Source organism: Hyla sarda, chromosome 1, assembly GCF_029499605.1.
Source record: "Hyla sarda isolate aHylSar1 chromosome 1, aHylSar1.hap1, whole genome shotgun sequence".
NCBI lineage: Eukaryota > Metazoa > Chordata > Amphibia > Anura > Hylidae > Hyla > Hyla sarda.
Window position 1 is genome coordinate 90,559,046 of NC_079189.1, and position 20,182 is coordinate 90,579,227.

The 20,182-nt window shown below is 40.6% G+C and overlaps 1 protein-coding gene across 1 annotated transcript in view; it reads right to left on the reverse strand.

Annotated features, from left to right (window-relative positions):
- The window catches only part of CORIN (corin, serine peptidase), a 300,775-nt gene that overhangs the window by 71,067 nt on the left and 209,526 nt on the right, over nucleotides 1–20,182 (reverse strand). The window contains exon 5 of the mRNA XM_056557481.1: nucleotides 11,709–11,890. Within this exon, the coding sequence (XP_056413456.1) occupies nucleotides 11,709–11,890 (182 nt within the window). The remainder of the gene's footprint in view (nucleotides 1–11,708; nucleotides 11,891–20,182) is intronic.

Consider the following 20,182-nt stretch of genomic DNA (forward strand, 5'->3'; position numbering starts at 1 on the left):
TTTTCTCCTCTCCTTCTAAAAATCTAAACTTTTTCAATTTTGCACCTACAGACCCATATAAGGGCATGTTTTTTGCATCACCAATGGTACTTTGCAATTACATTAATCATTTTATAACAACATCTACCACAAAACCAGGAAATATATATTTGTGGGGTAAAATTGAAAAAAATTTTTTTAGGGCTTCCATTTCTACACAGTGCAATATTTGGTAAAAAATGACACCTTATCTTTATTCTGTAGGTCCATACGGTCACAAGGATACCCGATTTATGTAGGTTTTATTTTATTTTACTACTTTAACCCCTTGGGGACCGAGCCCATTTTGACCCTAAGGACCAGAGCATTTTTTGCACATCTGACCACTGTCAATTTAAGCATTAATAACTCTAGGATGCTTGTACTTATGAATTTGATTCCAAGATAGTTTTTTTCGTGACATATTCTACTTTATGTTAGTGGTAAATTTTCGTCGATATTTGCATCATTTCTTGGAGAAACATTTTTACATTTCATAAAAAAATTTAAAATGTGGCATTTTTATAAATTTGAGGCTCTCTGCTTGTAAGGAAAATAGACATTCCAAATAAATTATATATTGATTCAAATATACAATATGTCTACTTTATGTTTGCATCATAAAGTTGACATGTTTTAACTTTTTGAAGACATCAGAGGGCTTCAAAATATAGCAGCAATTTTCAAATTTTTCAAGTAAATTTCAAAATCTGAATTTTTCAGGGACCAGTTCAGTTTTGAAGTGAATTTGAGGGTCTTATGTTAGAAACACCCAATATTGGACCCCATTATAAAAACTGCACCCCTCAAGGTATTCAAAATTACATTACTTCTTTTGCTGAAATGGTTTTTGGGGGCATGTCACATTTAGGAAGCCCCCTTGGTGCCTGAACAGCGAAAAACACCCACATACGCATACTATTTGGGAAACTACACCCCTCAAGGAATGTAACAAGGGGTGCAGTGAGCATTTACACCACACTGGTGTTTGACAGATCTTTGTAACAGTGGGCTGTGCAAATGAAAAATTACATTCTTCATTTTCACGGACCACTGTTTCAAAACTCCCTGTGGGGTGTAAATGCTTATTATACCCCTTGTTACGTTCCGTGAGGGGTGTAGTTTCCAAAATGGGGTCACGTAGGTTTTTATTTTTTTGCGTTTATGTCAGAACCGCTGTAACCAGCAGCCACCCCTGTGCAAATCACTAGTTTAGGCCTCAAATGTACATAGTGCGCTCTCACTCCTGAGCCTTGTTGTGCGCCTGCAGAGCATTTTACGCCCACATATGGGGTATTTCTGTACTTGGGAGAAATTGTGTTACAAATTTTGGGGGGGGTCTTTATTTCTTTTTACCTCTTATGAAACTGAAAAGTATGGGGGGGAACACCAGCATGTTAGAGTAAAATATAACATTTTTTACACTAACATGCTGGTGTAGACCCCAACTCTGACAGCTCCGATCATCCCTATTTTCCGATCATCAGAGACCCAATCAGCCCAGAATAGCTGGGAATCGCCAATCTGAATGATCGCTGACAGGCATTTGATGATTTCAGCAAGCATCCCGTTCCGATCCCCGTCCGGCTAGCAACAGGGATCGAAATTCCCACAGGCGTACAGGTACGCCCTTGGTCCTTAAGTACCAGGATGCAAGGGCGTATCCATACGCCCATGGTCCCCAACAGGTTAAAAAAATTATAACTACATGCACCAAAATTTTTAAGTTTAAAATTGTCATTTTCTGACCCCTGTAATTTTTGTTATTTTTCCTCATACAGGGATATATGAGGGCTAATTTTTTGCACAGTGATCCGTAGTTTTTATCTGTAACATTTTAGTTTTGATAGGACTTTTTGATCACTTTTTTATTCATTTTTTATGATATACAGTATGAAGTGACCAAAAATGCACAATTTTGGACTTTGGTATTTTTTTTATGTGTACACCATTGACCGTGTGGTTAAGGTAACCTAATATTGTAGTTTGGACATTTACGCACATAGCGGTACCACATATGATTATTTTTACTTTTATTACATTATTTAAAAAAAGGGGGGGGGGTTAATGTAATGTTAACAGTAATGTGTCATCACCTCTGACACCTCCAGAGGCTGACTGCAGTATCCATCCCATTATACCACCATTGACTGATCAAAGAACTGGTTGATCTTATCTGTTGTTTATTTGTAAATATGCATGTTGTAAATGTCCTCAAAAAAGATGCAATGTTCTGTGTATAACACCTCTCACTGATCAAAGAACTGTCCTACACTGGGTTGATCATATCTGTTCCCCCATTTGTAACCATTCCAGCTAGAATTGTATTTAAGGGATATGTTCTTCACATTCATTTTGTATCATGCCTAATGAAGGCTTGCAATCTATATCCTCTCAGTTAGCCAATAAAGGTATCACCGGTACTCCACTCATCTCCTATACAGTAGTTTTGAGCGAGAAATACATGACGTACCCAATTGAGAAAAAGCACCCTGAAGATTACAGTATTTTTGAACATCAAGATTACCCTTTGGGTCCTGTATCAAATGTTTACCCAATACTTTCTATAATAGATTAATTGAAGTCTTTTTAATATACTGCATATATATATATATATATATATATATATATATATATATATATGTTCCAATTATAAATTTAAATAGCACTTCGAAGACTTGGCACATACTTCTTCAGAGAAGAATAAGTATTTATAACTAATCCTATTAGGGCGATGCTATTTAAGTAGTTAACTGCCAGATGCAATAAAAAATATGAAAACATTAGTAGGCAAATGGCATGACAGGAGCAGCGTTGCTCTCAGAGCAACATAACTTGGCGAAACCATTTGCTCCCTGAAGCCATCGATTCTTCACAGTTTTAAATAGTAAACATTATATGATCACTAATGGCATCTGCAGAATATAATTTGGATATAAAAACAGGAATCTCAGAGCATGTGAAAACAAAGGGAAAGACTGGGCTCTATGAATGGCCCAATGTGCAACTGTCCATACTGGCCAGATTCCATAGCAGTGGCTTGAGTTACTTCTGTTGCGAATTTAGAATCAAATAGATATTTTCTGGGTTAGCATTCTAACTTGGCATGGGATATATGCGACAAGGGAAGCAGGCCATGGTTGTGCAACTGATTAACATAGATGTTAAAGATTACAATGAAAAAAGACTCAAAGAGAAATCTGATTTCCACAGTTTAAATATATAATTCCTAAAATAAAAACATGTGAAATAGCAAAAACAGTTCTATTAATGTATTATTAAAAACATGACTGCATGTTCTACAATATCCTAAGCAGGGGCATAGCTATAGAGGGTGCAGAGGTAGCAGTTGCATCAGGGCCCTGGTGCCTAAGGGGCCCCCAAAGCACATCTGCCCCAACCAGGGTTTCCCTAAAAAAGTGACAATTCAACAGAAAACGATAAGGTTTTTTTTTTCTTTTGGGATTATTTTCCTGTAATAAAATTTTATATCAAATTGTAAAATAAATGGCATTAAATTGATTATAAATGAACTGTCAAAATAAATCCTGCTCTAACTCAATGCAGTTGGTATTAGGTAAAACACCACAGATTATATTGGACAGAAGAAATAAATGGGTGACAGTCTCTACTTTTATGGTCATCAAATAGAAATGAGAACAGATGTTTATAATCCAAAGTGACTTTTGCTTTGCCCTATGATGATATGTTTTCAGTATGTACTATATTCTTTTACTCCCCACTTAACATCTGACCTCTTGTATTAGAACAGTTACAAGTCCTTGCCAAATTGATCATTAATTCCAGTTTAAACACAATAAAGGCTCAGCAGTGTATTACTTAGGCATTCATTGGCCTGAATGTCATTTGTGTTTTTCATTCTAAATTTATAGGCAAAATTGGTATTTTAGCTGTGAACATTTTCAGTAAAACTAAATGAAAGGCAATGCTGCACAAATGCTACCAATGATACATATACAAGTATATTAATTTATTGTTTGCTAAGGAATGCTCAGATGTTCCAGAAAGAAAGAGGTAAGAGGAGGTTGCAACTTAAAGGCTGATTCACACATAGTATTTTAAGCCCAAACCAGGAGTGGGTGCAAAACACAGAAAACGTGCAAATCGTTCCTATATAGTTCTCTGTGTCAGTTCCACTCCTGTAAACCCAGCTTAAAATGAATGGGCATGTATTCGTAAATCAGAAGAAAAAAATTATTTATGCACATTTTCTATACCATTTTGTAGCCTCGGATGAACTGATTCCAAAGCAATTGTTATTTCTCTGAATAGTCAGATGGATGGGAACTTTCGAAAAAAAAGGAGCGTAAATATGAGGCTGAGGGGGCGTTAATCCAGCTCAGAGGGTGTGATTATGAGGCTGAGTCTCAGGTGGGATTAAAATACAAGGCTAGGGGGGGGGGGGTGAGGAAGACTCAGGGGGTGTGAATAAATGGCTAAGGCTATTCAATGACTGGTACAAATAGTCAAACAGATAGTAAAACCTCTGCATCTCCGAAATGGTCGGGCATAGTAACAAAATAAAAACATTGGGGGAGATTTATCCCCCAATCAGCTTGCTTCTTTCATTTTTAACAAGGCCTCTGCAAAATGAAATAACCAATCTGATTGGTTGCTATGGGTTACTGGGCTACTTTTCCTTTGCACAGGTTTTGATAAATCTCCCATATTGTGTAACGTATTGGTAGGAACACAGTGCTCTCTAGTTCTACCCAGAACTCCTGTCCCTTCCTATTGCCTAACCGCCCACAACTTGAAGACAAACCTTGCTCTAAATAAGTGCAGGGTCATCACAGGTCAAAATAACTAATTGCAGCAACACAGGTCAGAGAAAAAACTGTCAGAACACAATAGGTAACCCCGCACAAAACATAATTCTTCCAGGAAGAAAAATAAACAGAAAGGTTTGTCAGCGAGGCGAGAAGACAGCAAATGTACAGAATGGAGTATCAGAGGGTAAATCAAATAAAGAGCTTAAGTCACAAAACCAGGTAAACAAGATAAGATGCAGATGCAAGAGAATGCTAGTTACACAAAGTCTTTTCACAAACAAGGTAAAATAGCACACTTCTTGCAAGGTGAGGTCACACAGGCACCTAATTGGCCAAAGAAACAGAACACATGGTAGGTTAGGGTGTAACCACAGCGGCCACAAGCTCTGCACACAACCAGGGAAACTTAAAGAGATACACCTCTTACATATTGTTAGAATCAGGGAATGAAATGCTACAAAATGATGTAAAACAAATTTTTTTTTACACTGACGACAGTGCCACTAAAACCTATAAACGAAGATGTCAGCTCTAAGGATATGGCAGCATTTTGGCAAATAGACATTACTATTCCTTTTGTCAATATTGTGCCCCTACACAGGCTGGTACTGTCATCACTGACTGAACATTGTTAGAGTATAGGGACATGCCTGCTTGACAAGGGGGATGTTGCTGTCTATTTAGGCCCCCTTCACAAATGTCAAGCAGTGTTTCCTTCCAGCACTGTAGAAAAAAGCACCGGTTCGAAACTGATTGTAGAACTGATCCCATTCTTTTAAATGGGACAGCTCACATTCATCCGTTGTCTCGAGTTGGATGCCGGACAGTGGACCATACCGCATGGGTGCCAGACAGGGGAATACATCTAGCTATGTTTCTCTGTCTGACATGCACAATTAGGAATGCTGGATCCTAAAAAAACAGATGCCCTTTTGTCATCAGTTGTGCCGAGTTTAGGCTGGGCAGGACGTCTGACATATGTGACCTTAGCCTTAACAATCTATACATTCCACTGTTGCTACATGCCACATGCCAACAAATGACTATTTACAGCTATATTATTCTAATGATGGATCTTGAGTTCGTATAATTAGGTACTTCTGTTAATGGGTTATGGCTTTAGTTTGTTAATTAATAGCTTAGTACACTCTGCAGCTCTGCTCATTACTACTTGTTCATTAAACTGTTCTAATATTTATGTCTTAACATTCTGGCATTAATGAGTTGTCCTGGATACTTGTACAAGCCATAATTAGAAGATACATATCACATGGCTTGCTGATAATATCCAGTTTTGTTCTTTCTCCAACTTCTTCCCAGTTTATTCCCAGGCATTAATCCAAATCCTGCCTCTATCTCATGCATACAAGTGCCCTTATTCTACACAACGTTATCAATAATTCCTCAAGATTTTCTTTTCAAATCCTTATAGAAAACATATGGATGTATATATGACTTATCTTTATATTTGTAAGGCTGCATTCACATCTAGTTTTTTACATATAGGTGCCGGATCCGGCTGGGGGAGGGGAAAACCGTGCGCTCCCGTACCCCAGCCGGATCAGCCCGTAAATCCATTTACTTTAATGAGCCGACCGGAGTCAAACGGTGACTCCGGTCGGCTCAGTTTTGACCCGTATCCAGTTTCCCAACCGGAACTAAAACCGTAGTGTACTACGGTTTTAGGTCCGGTCACAAAACTGGATACGGGTCAAAACTGAGCCGACCAGAGCCATACGGCACCCGTATAAAAAACGAGATGTGAATGCAGCCTAAAAAAAATAAATTGCCATCCTTTCTGATCTATGGGATGCTTGCTCTGGTGTGGAGCTCCACCATATGTCTCTCCGCAATCAATCACAGTTTCCAAGGGCATAGGCTTTTATGGCTTTAGGTTTAGACAATAATAAAAAAACTTTGCTCGTTGTGGAGCATGAGTAAGGGGGTGGACCTCCAAAATGTTGTGTCAGATCCTGAAAAGCTCCCTGATGTTAAAGAAAATCTGACAGCTAGTTCACCCCCACTAAACCCAGTATACTGGGCTCTAGTGCAGGTGAACCGCTGTAAAACAAGGGGGTCACTAACTTTTCTGCCTACCTTCTGTGTAGAATCAGGCTTAGAAACAGCTGTATTCCTAATATGCCCCCATGCACTGAAAGCGGGGAGCTGGCTGGCTGAACTCCTGTGTTTTCTCGATAATACCCCGTCGGCCACGCCTCCTTCATTATTATGCTATTGAAGGCTGCGGAACAGCGCTCCGCTGTCTTTGCGCTCACTGTGGCCTTCATTAGCATACCGTATATACTCGAGTATAAGCCGAGTTTTTCAGCGCAATTTTTCGTGCTGAAAACACCCCCCTCGGCTTTTACTCGAGTGAACTCACCACCTGTCAATCCCTTTCATGTAGTCTTCAACCCGGGGACCTCCAGATGTTGCAAAACTACAACTCTCAACATGTCTGGACAGCCATCGGCTGTCCGGGCATGCTGGGAGTTGTAGTTTTGAAACCTCTGGAGGTCCGCAGGTTGAAGACCACTGCGGCCTTCGTCATCATCCAGACCCCCCCTTTAGTTTTCTACTCACCTCCCCTCAGTGGGAAGGAAGGGTGAGTTGGTCTGGGCCATCTTTGCTGCAGGGACCGTCCAGTGGGGAGGGTTAGTCTTTCCGGGCTGTCCATTTTCACCGGGAGGACCTCTTCTACGCTCCGGGCTCGGCCCCGGACTAGTGACGTTGCCTTGACAACGCACAGGGAAGTTCAAGCGCAGGGACATCCCTGTGCGTCGTCGTCAAGGCAACGTCACTAGTCCGGGTCCTGACCCGGAGCGAAGAAGAGGGCCTCCCGGTGAAAATGGACAGCCCGGAAAGACTAACCCTCCCCATCGGAGGTGAGTAAAAAACAAAAGGGGGGGTCTGGATGATGACGAATGCCGCAGTGGTCTTCAACCTGCGGACCTACAGATGTTTCAAAACTACAACTCCCTGCATGCCCGGACAGCCGATGGCTGTCGGGGCATGCTGGGGGTTGTAGTTTTGCAACATCTGGAGGTCCGCAGGTTAAAGACCACTGAAGGGATTTACAGGCGGTGATGATGAAGGGCGGGAAATGATGAAGGGGGGTGATGATGAAGGGGGGTGATGATGAAGGGGGTGTTAATGACGGGGGTCTGGATGACGACATGGGGGGATGATGTATTTCCCACCCTAGGCTTATAGTCGAGTCAATAACTTTTCCTGGGTTTTTGGGGTGAAATTAGGGGCCTCGGCTTATCTTTGGGTCGGCTTATACTCGAGTATATACGCTAATAATAAATCAGGAGTTCACCCAGCCAGATATCTGCCTCCAATGCGTGCTGGAAAACAGCTTTTTACGAGCTTAACTCTACACAAAAGGCAGGCAGAAAAGTAAGTGATCCCTGGTTTTGGTGCTGTTCATCTGCACTAGAACCCAGTATACTGAGTTTAACGTGGGTGAACTAGCTGTCAGATTCTCTTAACCCCTTAAAGGGGTACTCCAGTGGAAAACTTTTTTTTTTTTTAATCAACTGATGCCAGAAAGTTAAACAGATTTGTAAATTACTTCTATTAAAAAATCTTAATCTTTCCAGTACTTAATAGCGGCTGTATACTACAGGGGAAATTCTTTTCTTTTTGGGTTTCTTTTCTGTCATAACCACAGTGCTCTCTGCTAACACCTCTGTCCATGTCAGGAGCTGTCCAGAGCAGGAGAAAATCCCCATAGCAAACATATGCTGCTCTGGACAGTTTATAAAATGGACAGAGATGTCAGCAGAGAGCACTGTGGTCATGACAGAAAAGAAATCCCAAAAGAAAAGAATTTCCTTTGTAGTATACAGCCGCTAATAAGTACTGGAAGGATTTAGAATTTTTAATAGAAGGAATTTACAAATCTGTTTAACTTTCTGGCACCAGTTGATTAAAAAAAATTCCACTGGAGTACCCCTTTAAGGATGAAGCCAATTTTAGCATTAAGGACCAGGCCATTTTTCATTTTTGTGTTTTTTTTCACCTACAGACCCATATGAGGGCTTGTTTTTTGCCAGACCAATTGTACTTTGTAATGACAGCTTTCATTTTACCATAAGATGTACCATGAAACGAAAAAATGAATATTTGTGGGTGGATATTTTTAAATATATTGCAATTTGGCAACTTTAGTTTTTTTTATCTGTAGGTCAATGCGATTAAAACTATACCAAATTTATTTAGTGTTTCTATTATTGTACTATAAAAAATGCAAACTCTGTTTTAACAAAATTCATATGCATAAAATTGTCCTTTTCTGACCCCTATAACTTTTTTATTTTTCCGTATACAGGGATGTATAAGGGCTAATTTTTGTGCCGTGATCTGTAAATTTCTACTGTTCTATTTTTGCTTTGATGTGCTTTATATATATATATATATATATATATATATATATATATTTATATTATATAAATATTAGATATATTATGTGATTAAAAATCTGTATTTTTGGTGTTGGATATTTTTTAATGTTTATGCCATTTACCGTGCGGGATCATAAACATTATATTTTAATAGTTTGGAAATTTACGCACGCGGCGATACCAAATATGTTAACTTTTTTTCTTTTGTTTTGTTTTATATAATTTTTTAAACTTTTTTATTTTAAATTTTTTTAAACACTTTTTAAGTCCCCATAGGGGACTTTGTTATGCAATCATTAGATTGCATTTACTGTAAAACGCTATGCCTATGGCATAGCAGTACATAGTGTGATCAGCAATCCACTGATATAGCTTGGCTAAGCAGGTATGGGGACCTTAATCCGCCATATTAGCTCACGGAACCCCCGTGATCATGTCGCAGGGGTTCAGTGAGCCCCTCTGAGCTATTTAAGATTTTTTGTTTCACTTTAGACGACGTGATTGGCATTGATCACAGCGTTTAAAGGGTAAATGACCGGCAGCGGATAGTAGGTGACACCCACTGTTCTGAAGCAAGCGCAGGAGCTTCAAAGCCGCATAAGGACTCGGGGTGTACCTGTACGCCCTTCGCCCTTAACAGGTTAGAGACCTTAGCTGTACCTATAAATTTGTTACTAGCTGTATACATGAGGATTGCATAGTATTTTGTAAAAACTGTGAGAAAATAAATGCAAAAAATACAACGAAGACAACAAACTGTTTGCTTTTTAAGCTTGTCTAAACCTTAAAGGAGATATCCAATAGTGAAAAAAACTAAATTAAGTACCTGCCACAATGTAGACCTTGCCTCCATCATCACACAGCACTTTTCATTATTTGTCTGACCGCTCCCATTTGTGAGATATGCTGCAGTGAAAATCCCTGAACTTCCTGGTTATGGAGCTCAGCTCCCATCATCCTTTTCATTCTCACACAGCCGACTTCCTCCCAAGTACAAAACATAATCTATGCCGCCATGCAATAAAAAAACGCCCCCAAGCCATCCTCTAACACGCCCTACTATGCTAAGTCACTGCCCATGAAAAATTCGGACCGTAGAGCCCGAGGTCACACGTCTGCAGGAGATAAGCCACGCCCCCTCATCCCCCCTCCCGGAGGATGGAGAGCGCAGCTCTGCATAATACAAGAAGACAGGGGGAGAATGAGGACATACACACCTCCTCCCCTCCTCCTGCTCTGTCTACACAGGACCTAATTTATCACGGGGAGGTTTCAAGTTTGCACGGTGGGAGGGGAGGGAGGACGTGTGTGTGAAGGAGACATAATACACGGGCTGGGGATGTATAGACTGCAGGGGGATAAATATCATACTGGGAATGATTTATATGTGTGAGGGGGGGACTCCTGAATGACACATGCTGGGAGTTGTAGTCCTTGTTATGTGTATACCAGTGTTTCCCAACCATGGTGCCTCCAGATGTTGCAAAACTATTACTACCAGCATTCCCTGATTGGGAAACACTGCCATACACACACATAACAGGGACTACAACTCCCAGCATGTGTCATTCATACATAGAAATAATCAGTCTATACATCCCCATCCCCTGTAATATGTCCTCCTCACACACAGAAATCAGCCCCTGCAGTGCAGTATCACTCCTCACACACACATCCTCTCCCCCTCCCCCCCGCTCTGTGTTTCCCCCGTGAAAACTTGAAACCTCCCCGTGATAAATGAGGTCCTGTGTAGAAAGAGCTGGGGGAGGAGCTGTGTACATCCTCATTCTCCCCCTGTCTTCTTGTATTATGCAGAGCTGTGCTCTCCATCCTCCGGGAGGGGGGGGTGGGGGAGGGGGCGTGGCTTAAGTATCTCCTGCAGACGTGCGACCTCGGGTTTTGCGGTCTGAACTTTTCATGGGTTAGAGTATGCTGCGCTTGCGCAGCGAAGCATCAGTGATTGGCTCTGACTACAGAGCCAATCGCTGCATTGTGGAGGAGAGGGTATAATGAATGGGCCGGGCGAAGCCGTAACGGGGAGGGCAGCAAAGAAGAAAGAAACGACGAGCCGACCTCAAAATGGCCGCGGGTGAAGAGAATGCGTGGGTCGACATGCAGAATTATGCAGCGCTTCCTGTCCAGATAAAAACCAGGAAAAAAGCTACTTTCTGTTCCACTTGGTTTAAGTGATTATATTGCAGAGTTATATAACTTTTAAAACTGTTGCTAACTGTATAGAATTTTTCACCATTGGACTACTCCTTTAAGTCATAAAAGCCTGTGCCTTTATAATTGTCATAGACTATATTTAATAGGGAAACAATGATGGTGGAGGAGTTGGCATTCGCCTATGATAGGGCTGTTTCTCATTGTCATTTTCTGCTTCATACTCGTACTGTTTCCAAATGGTGCCATTTTTTTCTATCTCTAGATTTTTTTTTTTTTTTTATGTAATATTTATAAAAAATGCATCCAGTTCATTACATACATTGCCTTCCTTTCTCATGCTGGGGGGAAAAGCAAACACGAGTCAAGTTGCTGTTATCTGTCTTGTTCTGGAACTGGGAACATCTCAGGAATTCTGGCCAAGAGGAATTCACCATTTCCAACACTGGCCCACAGCCATCTTGAGCAGCCTCACAGAATGATCTACACGGTAGTAAGGGATAACTAGAGAATGGAAGGAAGAGAAAGAAAAAAAGTTTAGTTTTTTTTTTTTATAAATATTAAATGAAACACAATTATTAAGATACCAATACAAGAAATGACATTATTTTTTTGTAAATTTTCCGGTTCTGGATATCTTATTTTAATAACCGTTCCTACATGTTTTAACCATGTAACACATATCAAACTCTTTAGGGGTAATTTTTTTTTTTAAAGGAGTAAAGCCAATATGCTCCACTAGTAAACAACATATGTATGTACTGTATTATTACTTTTTTTGTTTACTTTTGTTAAACAATTTTGAACAATTTTCTGTTTAAAGATATGGCCAAATTTTTATATTTGTGGCCAAAGCATAAGACCTTCTCCTTTTTATTAGGTGCACATGACTTTATAATGCATGTAAATAGGTACAGTATACTGAATGTAAGTTAAGGGCGTTAAAAACTGGACAAAAAACCTGGGCCTCCATTTCCCAGATCATACTGCATATTATTTGTGCATTATACAGTGTTTTTATCTGGGCTGTATATGTCAGTATTATTTTAGTACTTTATGCTGGCATTATATGGGTTGTATATTGTATTCAGCATGGCAGCATTTAAGGAAGTTTATTTATTTATTTTGATATTATGTGGGCAATCTATTGAACTATTCTTTGCACACTGTATAAAGTTAGTATTTAGATTATTTTATAGTGCTCTGCCATAATAGTTTTAGCCATTGTATGATCGTTTTTGAGTATAAAATATATATGTTGCCCAGGGCCACATTTTCCATGAACACAACCTTGCTCTAAGAGTGGTGTCTCTTTAAATGTTCTGTTTGTTTTCTGAGTTGGTTGATGTGACAACGCGCTAGAGCCTATCCCCTCTGCTGTTTCTTTATCCATTCATATCCCATGTTTCATTCACACCCTGTTAGGCCTGGGTATTTAAGTCTACCTGGTTCATTCACTGGTTGCCTGTGAAAGAAGTAACTTCTGTAGCTAGCATTTTGTATTGTATCCTACTTTCTGGTATTCTTACGTTGGCTGTGTTTCCTGGATTAACCCTTCGCTTTCTTATTCAGCATGTCGCTAGTTCTCTGGGTTCTGATGTAAGCTTGTTGACTCTGAATTATCTGTTGGTTTGTTTGTCTCCCTCTGTATTGTTAGTGCGTATTCCGGACTGCTCACTGACCCTTTAACTGTGTATTTGTAGTTTGTTATTTTGACTTGACGTCCAAGCACATAGCTAGGAAGGGACCATCTTCATGGCAATAGGAAGTAATAGGGGCTGTGGGTGAGTGCAGGACTTCTCTTTTTCCTTGCCCATACGAGACACTTGCCTGTAATACTTGCTATATTAACACTTGATGCTTTGTATGTTACTATAGTTTTATTTGCACTGCTCTATAGCCATACTTCAATTAATAATTTTTGGCAGGTATACACAAATGTATTACATTTAATCATAGAGCTTTCCATCGTTCCTGGGAATGTGGTACACATCCAATAAAATATGTGCCAAATAAAAGTTCTGCTTTTAATATCACTCTTCCTATTATTGTACCACTTTATGTTAGGCCTGGTTAACACTATGGTTAGACTTCACATTCATGGTACAGATGAAAACATTGGGGGTCATGTGACTTCGTCTGGTGTGCACCTGGCACATCTGGTCAGCATTTATCAAGATGTCTGCACCTTTAGATAAATGCTGGCTAATGGTTGTGTACAACTCGGAGCTAATATGAAGCGCACATGTCAGTCTGCCCTGCTCGGCTGCCTGCATCTAGTTGTTGCCTTAGCAAAAGTTGCACATCATAAATCAGTGCGTAAACTATGTGTCTAGGAAACCATGTCAAATCCATGCCCACAAAACACCCATTGGATTTTCCAGCACAGAAAGCCATATACACTGGCGAATGTTACACAATAAATGTTGCACACGCTGTGCACTGCGACTTCAGAAATATGTAGGCCAATTTTGGGCATTAATAATTTACACCCTTTGTGTGCAAGTAGAATTGTATATTCGGTACATCTGATAGATTACACAACGGTACGTAAATATATTTGCTTTGGTTTTCTGAACTCTAGCTTGTAAATGTCAATAGTGGCATCTTAGTTTTGTCTGCCTGTAAAGTGAACTTGATTAATTAAATGGATTTCTGCTACCAATGTATATTTACAAGGTCAGGTCAGACTTCTTCCAATATCATTTCACAGGATTTTCTCACTGGTTTAAGCTGAAAGTTGCTATATCTCACCCAGTATGTTATTAGAATGATTATAGCGGTAAATTACCATCAAGGATAAGAAATTAAAATTTGAATTGGTTTCTCCCAAATTTCACACTGCATCATTAAGGAATTTGCTTAAGCAGATACCAGCTGCTGTGCTCTTAATGGCAGCGCCTTGCTTAAAGGGGTTATCCAATGAATGGAAAAAAATAAAATAAAATTCGGATCAGCTTAGGACATTAACTTTGCATCTATTATTCTACTGTGACCTATTAAATCTTCTGTACGTGACTCTAATACACCTTTCTGCCCTCCTACTTGTTCCCTTCCCCACATGCTGTCTTTAAACTACAGGTCCCAGCATTCTTTGCTGCTGCTCTGTGCTCACTTTCTTCCCCAGTCCCTTGGCCCCAACCCTCAGAGTGTTACTAAGCAACCATTCCCATCCTGCTTCCATCTTCTGTATAAAATAGCAATGATTCACAAAATGGGTGCCTCCATCTGTTGCAAAACTACAACTTCCAGCATTCCTAAAAAGTAAAAGTCCATCTGTAAACCCCCTCACTTCCTACAATTTTTTTCCACAGTATTTACTAAGGTTTCCCTACATTTTGCACTTTTCCCTACATTTTGACACATGCTCTGATCTGTGGGGTTTTCACCACATTATCTGTGGAAACCTTAGTAAATATGTTGGGTTTTTATGAAAATGTTGGGGACATGCCCCTTTTTTGGTAGCCACAACCCCTTTCCCAGATGAGTTTTCTCAGTAAAATGGAGAATTGGTCGGGTTTTTTCCTATTCTGGCGCAAATTCTAGGCCAATATTGGTCTGATAAAATACCAAAGCAGAAACCAGACAAACCACCTTATAGGCCATGTTAACTGTTGGAGTCCTTTGATTTTTGTCATTTCATGGACCTGGCACCACTATAGTTCTTGTTGTTCTACTACTATCATGGATGCAGATATGAGCAATCTCTAGGTTCAGAAGCTTACAGTTCATACAGTAGCTGTGGCAATCCAGACTGCAACTAAAATTGCTTCCCACTTTTCTACTGAGAAAACTATGGACTATTGCAGACTATAATACAAAAAAAGTTATAAGTGATAAGAAATCAAGAGAAGTAAATCATGTTAGACATAGATACAGTAAGAATGCAAGACGTAATGTATCAAGATAACAGCAGAGATTCTTGGTCTCCATAGGAATAGCTGTACTTTCATTCAAAATATTGGTGATGAAGAGTCTATATGACAAATAGTTCAAATAACGATATTATCATACATATCACACATAAAACATATCACATTAAAATTGGTTCCATAGTGTAGTCATTTTCCAGAACCAAACTATCTGTAAAACAGCCCATAAATGTCAAACCATAATTTAAAACAGAGAACTGGCTGATAATGTAACAGTGGTAGCCGTGTAAAATCATAGAGAGCTAGCATAATAAATGCACGATTAGCAGATAAAATTGCAGTACTGAGCACAGTTGGTAGAACAGATAGCTGAGAGTGAATCAATAAAAACAGTACATTGGGGAGACAAATCAGGTACATCAGGTACAGTGGTACATACTGGAAAATGACGCAGAAAAAGCATAGTAGTATGGCTATCAAATCAAGCTTCCCCGGATTGCTGCAGAACCAGGAATAGGAGCAACGGCCTCACGCCGTGAGCATGGTGGGGTGCAAACTATAGTTGCTAGGATGTGCACGCCGGATCGTTATCGGCGGCTTATGTGCCGCCGGAGCGGAAGTGACATTGCTCAGCAGGCAGCGTCACTTCCGGTCCGGGTCCGAGGCCAGTCATGGTGAAAACATAAGAAAAAGCCATAAAAGGTATTGATATTCTAATGGCGAACTATATCGGAACGGCGTGCAAGGGGTAGAGAGATGTAAAGGATAGTGAGGAACTATCCTTTACATCTCTCTACCCCTTGCGCCGAGGGGTCAAGTTTATCGTTTATTATTGTATCAATATGCCTGTTATTGTAATCACTGTATTATTGGTCACAGCAATACAAGGTACTGCAGCATTATTTTATTCACTTGATTGGACCCCCATCATCTAATATTAATATATAATATACCACACACACAAACAGACTATGAAAATAGCTATGTCTTTCCTGAGATAATCTCTTTAACCCCTTCAGTAAAATGAATGTAGATGAACGTCCTGGTGCCCTGGTACTTAATGTACCATGACATACAGTCATGGCCGTAAATGTTGGCAACCCTGACATTTTTCAAGAACATGAAGTATTTCTCACAGAAAAGGATTCCAGTAACACGTTTTGCTATACTCACATTTATTCCCTTCGTGTGTAATGGAACTAAACTATAAAAGGGAGGAAAAAAAGCAAATTTAACATTATGTGACACCAAACTTCAAAAAGGGGCTGGACAAAATTATTGGCACCATTTCAAAATTGTGGAAAAATAAGCTTGTTTCAAGCGTGTAATGCGCCTTTAAACTCACCTGGGGCAAGTAACATGTGTGGGTTATATAAAAATCACACCTGAAAGCTGATACAAAGGAGAGAAGTTCACTTAGTCTTTGCATTGTGTGTCTGTGTGTGTGCCACACTAAGCATGGACAACAGAAAGAGGAGAAGAGAACTGTCTGAGGACTTCAGAACCAAAATTGTGGAAAAATATCAACAATCTCAAGGTTACAAGTCCATCTCCAGAGATCTAGATTTGCCTTTGTCCACAGTGCGCAACATTATCAAGAAGTTTGCAACCCATGGCACTGTAGCTAATCTCCCTGGGCGTGGACGGAGCCCCAAACAAGTTCCAAAGATATTCAAGCTGTCCTGCAGGCTCAGGGAGCATCAGTGTCAGCGCGAACTATCCGTTGACATTTAAGTGAAATTAAATGCTATAGCAGGAGAACCAGGAGGACCCCACTGCTGACACAGAGACATAAAAAAGCAAGACTACATTTTGCCAAAATGAACTTGAGTAAGCCAAAATCCTTCTGGGCAAACGTATTGTGGACAGATTAGGCCAAGATAGAGCTTTTTGGTAAAGCACATCATTCTACCGTTTACTGAAAAGGGAATGAGGCCTACAAAGAAAAGAACAGAGTACCTATAGTGAAATATGGTGGAGGTTCAATTATGTTTTGGGGTTGTTTTGCTACCTCTGGCACTGGGTGCCTTGAATGTGTGTAAGGCATCATGAAATCTGAGAATTAACAACTGATTTTGGGTCACTTTGTATAGCCCAGTGTCAGAAAGCTGGGTTTGCGTCCGAGATCTTGACCCCAAACATACGTCAAAAAGCACCGAGAAATAGAAGGCAACACAGTGCTGGAGAGTTCTGAAGTGGCCACAATGAGTCCAGATCCAAATCCCATTGAACACCTGTGGAGAAATCTTAAAATTGTTGTTGGGAAAAGGCGCCTTCCAATAATAGAGACCTGGAGCAGTTTTCAAAGGAAGAGTGGTCCAACATTCCGGCTGAGAGGTGTAAGAAGCTTATTGATGGTTATAGGAAGCGACTGATTTCAGTTATTTTTTCCAAAGGGTGTGCAACCAAATATAAAGTTAAGGGTTCCAATAATTTTGTCCAGCCAATTTTTGGAGTTTGGTGTGACATTATGTCCAATTTGCTTTTTTTCCTCCCTTTTTTGGTTTAGTTCCAATACACACAAAGGGAATAAATATATGTATAGGAAAACATGTGTTACTGCAATCCTTTTCTGTGAGAAATACTAAATTTTCTTGAAAACATTCAGAGGTGCCAACATTTACGGCCATGACTGTATATATACATCCAAAGCAGCGGACAGACTATGAAGCAACCACAGAAGATGCATCTGATTTATAGACAGTAAATGACTGCTGCTTAAGCACCAAAATGACAGTGTTCCTAACAGTTCGCGATTTCTCAGTTTGTTCGCCATTTACGCACTATGCAATCATAGTGCGTGAATGGGGAACAAACTAAGAAAATAACATGGGCAGCTGAAACCAATGTAAATGGCAAAATAACAGGGGCCAAAGTATAAACCCATCCTTAGATCTCTCACTGCCATAGATCTCTCACTTGGCAGAAGACATACCACATGGGGGGATTGATATTGAATGTTAAGTGAGCACATGTGAAAATGTCATTAGTTTTTTTATTTGTTTCTGTTTATATTTTTTTGGCCTGGGATCCATTAACATTGTATTATAAACAAACACATTTATGGATTATTGTGTAGAGTTATGGATTTGCACATAATGAATACCAGTCTTCCAAAACAGCACAAACATATTCATATAATCTATCAGAACAGAACGTAGTTATGTAATACTAGAAGAGTACCCAGCGTTGCCTGGTCTTCTTACCTAAACCTTGAGGCAGAGGAAAAGCAACAATAATGTTCTAGTCCTCATATTCCATACTAATTTCCTGTCCTCTTATCCTGTCCTCATATCCAAACATCCCAACCTTATATTCCGTCCTCATATTCTGACTTCATATTCTGTCCTAATATCCCGACCTCATAATCCGAACTCATATCCTACCTTATATCCTGACCTCAGATTCTATCCTCATATACTTTTCTCTTATCCTTACCTTAGGTTGGGCTGAGCTATGATGAAGAGATTGTAGACCTAAAATAAAATGGGGCATGGCTTTGGGGGAGGAGGGATGTAGGAGGGGGTGGGATTTGCAAGCCAGACTGAAACATTCCCCCAGAGTTGTGGAGCTTGTTGAGTAAGGTGGGGCTGAGCTATGATGAAGAGATTGTGCTTGAAGGACCTGTGATGAGGATGAAAATGGTGGCCACGACCATTAGATCACCATAACATTGCAGGCTAATAGGTAAGGAGAGTATGTCTGGTGTCACTGGAAGTTCTGGAGGATAGTATTGGGAGGAAAAAGATGGGGAACTATGCTGACACAAGACACAAGTGGCAAAATGGCATAGGAATTCTTCATCCTGCCACTTCTACAGCCAGTTATCCATGCCCAGGGAGATAAGCTTCAGTGCCATGGGTTGCAAACTTCTTGATAATGTTGTGCACTGTGGACAAAGGCAAATCTAGTAAGTAGCTGTATCTCACCAGGGGATTCAACTGTTTCTTTGTGGGCCAGTCCAATCCTGGTATCGACAAACTCTTCCTTTGTGGCATGTTAAACTTTAAAGCATAAATGTTACATTAAAAAAACTTTTCACAGGTCACACAGACATGCCAAAAGGTTTGATTGGTCCTAATATAGCCAGGAGAAGCACATGGCTGAGCACTTACCTCCCCAGCTGTCTGCTTTTTTGTTATCTTGTTGCAAATGATGTGCTTCCTAGACTTACAAAAGGGGCTTGCTTATGCAACAAGTCCGGAAGAGCAGCAAGCCAGGATAAAGTGGGGTGGGAGGATGGGTTGAAGGGTTGAAGTTGTAGTCATGCTCTTCTCCAGGCTGTATCTACCTCTATCTAATTGGTGGACATCTGCACACCTCAGACTCTGACCAATCAAAACGTTTCACGTTGTCAGGATCCGGGCTGGCGGATGGTGGAGGTGGATCCTCTGTGTCAGAGATGTGATGGCATGGGCCGTACCAAGGGAACGGAGTCTAAGGGGTTACTGGTATTCACCAGAGCCCGCCGCAAAGCGGGATGGACTTGCTGCGGCAGGTAACCCCCAGGTCGCTCCACCCAATAGCGACTCAACCCCTCTGGCGGCTGAGATGGCGTGGTACAAGAGGACAAGGCAAAACAAGGTCAGACGTAGCAGAAGGTCAGGGCAGGCGGCAAGGTTCGTAGTCAGGGGCAACAGCAAAGGTTCTGGAAACACAGGCAAAGGACACACTGGAAACGCTTTCACAAGGTACTAGGCAACAAGATCCGGCAAGGACAGGAAGGGGAAGTGATGTTTTATAGGAAACACAGTAATTGGGCCAGGCACCAATTAATGGTGCACTGGCCCTTTAAATTTAAGAGAGCCGGCGCGCGTGCGCCCTAGAGAGCAGGGCCGAGCGCGCCGCGAGGACACAGAAGGCAAAGGGAGGTAAGAGGAATGGGATGCAGACTTGTGCCGCCACACGGATCGCATCCCCGCCG